General features: G+C 36.1%; 1 protein-coding gene across 4 annotated transcripts in view; it reads left to right on the top strand.

Annotated features, from left to right (window-relative positions):
* The window catches only part of slc25a13 (solute carrier family 25 member 13), a 97,090-nt gene that overhangs the window by 56,121 nt on the left and 34,969 nt on the right, over nt 1-6,000 (top strand). For all 4 annotated transcript variants that reach the window (XM_088651524.1, XM_088651522.1, XM_088651525.1 and 1 more), the window contains 3 exons: nt 828-986; nt 3,297-3,349; nt 5,555-5,635. In XM_088651524.1, the coding sequence (XP_088507650.1) occupies nt 828-986; nt 3,297-3,349; nt 5,555-5,635 (293 nt within the window). The remainder of the gene's footprint in view (nt 1-827; nt 987-3,296; nt 3,350-5,554; nt 5,636-6,000) is intronic.

Raw genomic sequence — 6,000 nt, 5'->3', positions numbered from 1 at the left:
GTGTGTAAACAGCGGTGAACTGATGACCTTCTCGGCCAATCACAATAATTTCTGTTGAACACGTGACCACAATGGCAAATCAGCACTGTTTTAAGAAAGCCATCAACAGTGCCTTTATGTTCGCGGGAAATTTATGTTATTTTCTTTTAATTCAGTATGGTGACGAGTCTAATATTATAAAAGAAACAGTTTAATAAAAACATCTAAAAACGTGTGTTTGGGAAAGAAAACGTTAGCTAACTAGTGCCATTTCCCTTAACTTAGCTGAAAATGAGCTCTGATATCCCTTATTATATTCACCATTCATTCAGAACGGACCTTTCTCTTCACTGATAAGCTATGTAGTCAGTTACACAACATTCCTATGGAACTCCCAATGATACTTTCGGGTTTCTTACCACCGAAGCCTCGATTTCGCTTTTGGCGAAATGGCGGCCGCGTGAAATCAGTCTATGTAGCGCTGAAAACAAAAACACAGTGCCGCGAACAAAGCAACAAACACACCTGGACGAGAGCAAGCTTCTCAAGCATATCCAAGACGGCGCTCGTACAAAGACGAAGACAGACAACGACAGAAAATGAGTGCTTGACCCAAGAAAACTCGAGCTGAGCACAACATACAAGACATGACAGGACTAGTGTCTGGAATCTGCCACCAAAACAGGAATTAACAAGATCGAAGTGGCAGAATCCTGACAAGGAGCTTGTGCAATATGTTCAGTGCAATGAAGTGAACTTCAGTGCAATATGTTACCAGACATAACATCTAGGAGGTTTACCAATATTACCATAGTTTTACACCCTTTTTTCCCCCCCTCATATATCAGCTGTAGGTGCGACGGCCGTGTACCCCATCGACCTGGTGAAGACCCGCATGCAGAACCAGCGCTCTTCAGGGTCCTTAGTGGAAGAGCTGATGTACAAGAACAGCCTGGACTGCTTTAAGAAGGTCGTGCGCTACGAGGGCTTCTTCGGCCTCTACAGAGGTCAGTCAGGCAACAACAAAAAAAGCATTTTTCATGAAAGCAGGGCCTGGGTCATCTTCCCTTTGACCTTTACCTGCTTTGAAGAGATTAAGTCTACCTTCAGTGCCGCAGGGGACAATGAGCAGAGCATGAAAGAGCGCATACCAGCACAGGGAACTCAACAATGAAGAACATGAATGCGCTACGCAGTCAATGGCACTCGGATAATGAGGATCTGCTCTGCTTTTAGAGTTTTTAAAGCACTGGGTGAGGTCACAGATTCAAATTGCGATTGCGAGGTGCAGTTGGCATGTGACCTCCATTGAGAAACACTAACTGCTGGTATTTGTCAATCATAAAGCCGACAAAAGACGGGCTGAGATCTTGATCACCCGCTGGATCATGAAACAGGGGTGGTTTTGAAAAATCCGCTGCTCGATTTAGCAGAGCGTATGGGTGGTTATGACAGAGAGCTCTGTATTTGAAGAAGCACTAAGTGCTTTTGTTTTACATGTAAATAGTTTTTTTTTTCAGGAGAGTGGAGAGAACTGGCTTTTAGCAAATGCGTAAAGATGACTTAAAGATAAATGCGTTTAGTGGTTGTAGTAATGCATTTTTTATTTTATTTTATTTGTCATAATAATAAAAGTTTTTTTCTGCAGCACATTTAAAGGTACATCTAACATTATAACATTGCGCAGAGGGTAAAACTTAAAAAAAGAATTAAAGAAGTTACAGTAAATGAGCACCTACGTAAGACATTTAGAAATGATTTAAAAGCTATTCTGAAAAGATTTGAATACACTATTTTTAGAAACGTTTTATTTTTTTTATACATCCTTCGTTTTTTTAATTTAAGCTGGACAGCTATTATTGTTAGGAAAAAATAAAAAATTTTCCATGTTGATTGTTATATTTCATATTATCTGATACATGGTAATAATAAAAGTATTTACTAATGTTAAAAACACTTTTATTGAAGCAAAAAACTTATTTTCAATATATAATATAATATAGTATAATATAATATAATATAATATAATATAATATAATATAATATAATATAATATAATATAATATAATATAATATAATATAGTATAATATAATATAATATAATATAATATAATATAATATAATAAACAACATAACTCATTCCCAGCTTTATATAAAATGGAAGATTTTTAGGCACATGATGAGATGTTTCCGACTTAAAAAATATCTGTTTGATTATTTAAGCTTTATAATAAGCTTTATTGTTGATAAAAATATATATATATATATATATATATATATTTAATTTAATAAAATTTTATTTTTTATCTTTAAGTTATTTATTTTTTCATTTAATTTAAATTAAACTAAATTAAATCTAATTTATTATATTTTTTATTTATTTATTTTATTTTATTTTATTTGTATTATTTTGTTTAATTAAATTTAATTATTTTTTATTATTTAATTTAATTTTATTATTTAATTTTATTTTTTATTTAAATGTTATTTTTATTATTTAATTTTATTTAATTTGTATTATTTAATTTACATTTTTATGATTTCATCTTATTTTTATTATTTAAATGTAATTTTTATCATTAAAATTAATTACATTTTTGTTTTATTATTTTTGTATTTGATTATATACATTTTATTTAGATAATTTTATTTGTATTATTTATTTTATTTTTAATCATTTATCAGAGGCATTTGTTTTGTTTTATCATAATATCTTCTTAGGTCAGCAAAAAACATTTGCTTATATTTGCAGTCATGCCGATTGTTTACAATCAAAGTAACAGCCGATGATGTCACCATCCTGGCAAACAACGAAATCGGCAGCATGCAAGAACAATAACAGTTTATGAGAATTGCGACGGATGATTACATTTTCAAAAATATGTTTGTTTTTTAATTCTCCATCTTGTATATAAACGCAAATGCGCTCAGTAGGCCATGCACGCAGAAACCGTGTCCATTCATCTCGCTGTGTGGCCTGTTTGGACTCGCACAGTACTGCCCACATTACTGCGCTTGTTTGTTACGGCCGCGGGTGGCTCGTCAGTTTTAAATCAGATTATTTAGTTTATTTTCGTCCAAGCCAGAAATCTGCGTCGTAATTGAGGCCTGTGTAAACTTTTGGTTGAGGCTCATTTTAAAGGGAAAAAAGGAGTTTGTAGTGCTGTGAAGTTTCCAATATTTAAACACTCCACATCAATAGTGTTCATTAGTGTGTGGATGATAGGGAAACTAAAGGCAGCAGCTTTTGCATTGAGGAAAGTGCTGCTTCCCTCTTCACCCCTGTCTTTTTTAATCAACTTGTTTTCTAATTATAGGCCTGGTACCGCAGCTTCTGGGCGTGGCTCCCGAGAAAGCCATAAAGCTTACAGTAAGTGCTCTGCCTTCACCACATCAGCATGGCCTTTTAAAACCAAAGCCCTTAACTCTCTGAAATACACCCCTCAGTTCCTGACTGCAGCCTGAGCCCATTGAAAAACAAGTCAGTCTGTTTTCTGTTTGAGCCCCTGTCAGAGTGATGCTCATTCTTGAACTGGGCATCAGCAGGCGTGCTTATATACTTTAGTGTTTGGAACTTTTTATGTCACAGTCGAGACTTTGCTGTAAAAAATGCTGGGTTCCATACAATTCCTTCATGTTTTCCCAACACAAATGGATTAAGTTATCTATTATTGAGTGTGTGCGACTTCATTTTGTCATGTTTACGACTTTGAATAACAAACTTAGATGGTTTGAGATCCTGGTTTGAGCCTGGTTTTGCATGTTCTTACCCTGTTGGTGTGGGTTTCCTCGGGGTGCTCTGGTTTCCTCCACAGTACAAAGACATGTGCTATAGGTGAATTGGATGAACTAAACTGACTGTAGTCTATGTGTGTGAATTAGTGTGTATGGGTGTTTCCCAGTACTAGGTTGCAGCTGGAAGGGCATTCGCTGCGTAAAACATATGCTGGATGAGTTGGCAGTTCATTCTGCTGTGGGGACCCCTGAGTAGTAAAGGGACTTGTAACGGTGGCCCTACCTTAAACCCCAAGTGGGTAATATTTTACTTTTTGTTCGGGTGCCAGCTGGAATAAATCTGTCAATATTACAAATTTAACTTTAGCCCAGATAGCTATAAGCCACCGACTACAATCATACTAAACATAACAAACAAAAGTATAAAAAAATATATACTTGAATTCACCAAATGAGTATGTATTAAAGTATTTATATTTTCAATCACAGAAATATCTCGGGCAACGGCTAAACCCACCATCAAAGCCAAACGTTTCTCCAAACAGCAGTCACTCTTCGCTGGATTTGGTCACCGCCTGCACATTTGTGCAGCCACTCGCTTTTTGGCGTTTTCAACTTGACGTTTTCAACTTGACGTTTTCAACCAGAGTCAACTTATTCAACTTAATGTTTCAAGCTTTTTCATGAACTGATTTAGAAAAATAAGGAAATAATAGAAGGTAAAACAAATGTTTTGCTAATAAATAAAGCTTTAAAATAAGCATTTTCACTATACAATCAGTTTGGGCCTTCAAAAAGTTTTTGGAGAAAAAGGTGGGCCTCTAAGCGAAAAAGTTTGAGAACCCCTGCTATAGAATATATTCACTAATGGTCCAGATGATTTAAAATACCCGGATGACTTTTTAGTTTGAGCGGTTGTTATCTGGGAATAACATACCTTGGAATGTTGTGATTGACCTATCAGAATCGAGTATTCCCGAGAGCTGTGTAATAAGTAATAGACTGTTAGAAAAAGTTTCCTTATTTGTGATTCACAAGTGTTTTAGTTTATTTACGGTTATGAATTGCATTATGGGTGTTGACTTTTAATCAGAGGTGGGTAGTAACGAATTACATTTACTTCGTTACATTTACTTGAGTAAAATTATTGGGTAACAAGTACTTTTAGAGGACATTTAAAGATGTGTACTTTTACTCATTCATTTTCCTTTATTCATTCATTTTCTTTTTGGCATAGTCCCTTTAATAATCCGGGCTTGCCACAGCGTAATGAACCGCCAATTGATATAGCACATGTTTTAAGCAACAGATGCCCTTCCAGCTGCAACTCATCTCTGGGAAGCATCCATACACACTCATACACTACGGACAATTTAGCCAACCCAATTCACCTGTACTGCATGTCTTTGGACTGTGGAGGAAACCAGAGCACCCAGAGGAAACCCATGCGAATGCAGGGAGAACATGCAAACTCCACACAGAAACACCAACTGACCCAGCCGAGGCTCGAACTAACGACCTTCTTGGTCTACATATAAGAGACAAATATCTTGTATTTGTGCATGTATAGATATCTGCTCATGCAACCCTTTTGGTTTCTCAGAATTGAGACTACAGTATATCTACTTTCTATCTCATTTTAAATCTCACACTTGCAAAATTATCTCACAGTTGTGAAACTTAATAGCACAAAACAGTATATCTGACATTACATCTTACAATTGTTCATTAATATCTCACAATTGCCACTTTATACCTTTACGTATAGGTGTCTGCCATGCAAACCTCCACCAAACCAAAGCTGATGCTTCATTGTTTTTTTATTATTATTATTTCACAGGTGAATGACTTTGTGAGAGGAAAGACGCTGCAGAAAGACGGCAGCGTTCCTCTACCTGCTGAAATCTTGGCCGGCGGATGTGTGAGTAGCTCCCTGCCTTGATACGCAAACATATAATCCATACGTCACATGGTAACAGTACACTGACATAATGGAGTTTAGTTTTTGAATGTCAGTAGGCTTTGAGGTCTTGAGCCTCAGCCCGAGGGAACACTTCTCTCTCTTTTATGAGGTGATTGAACAGACACTTCAGCGCCCATCGGTGTTTAAAAACATGTAGAAAACACTTCTCCTCTGTCATCTCACTTCTAAATCATAGTCTGAGCTCGAGGAGGGGATCACTTACCCTTTTCATTACAAGCGTAAAGGTGAGGCTGACAGTATAAACACATTGTTTCCATAAAAGCCAATGCCCGTCAGTTCAGATTTCAGAGGAGCTTCCTGTT

Source organism: Danio rerio, chromosome 19, assembly GCF_052040795.2.
Source record: "Danio rerio strain M-AB ecotype USA chromosome 19, GRCz13ab, whole genome shotgun sequence".
NCBI classification, from domain to species: Eukaryota; Metazoa; Chordata; class Actinopteri; order Cypriniformes; family Danionidae; genus Danio; species Danio rerio.
Note: the sequence above shows the minus strand (reverse complement) of the source record. Positions and strands in the feature narration are given on the sequence as shown.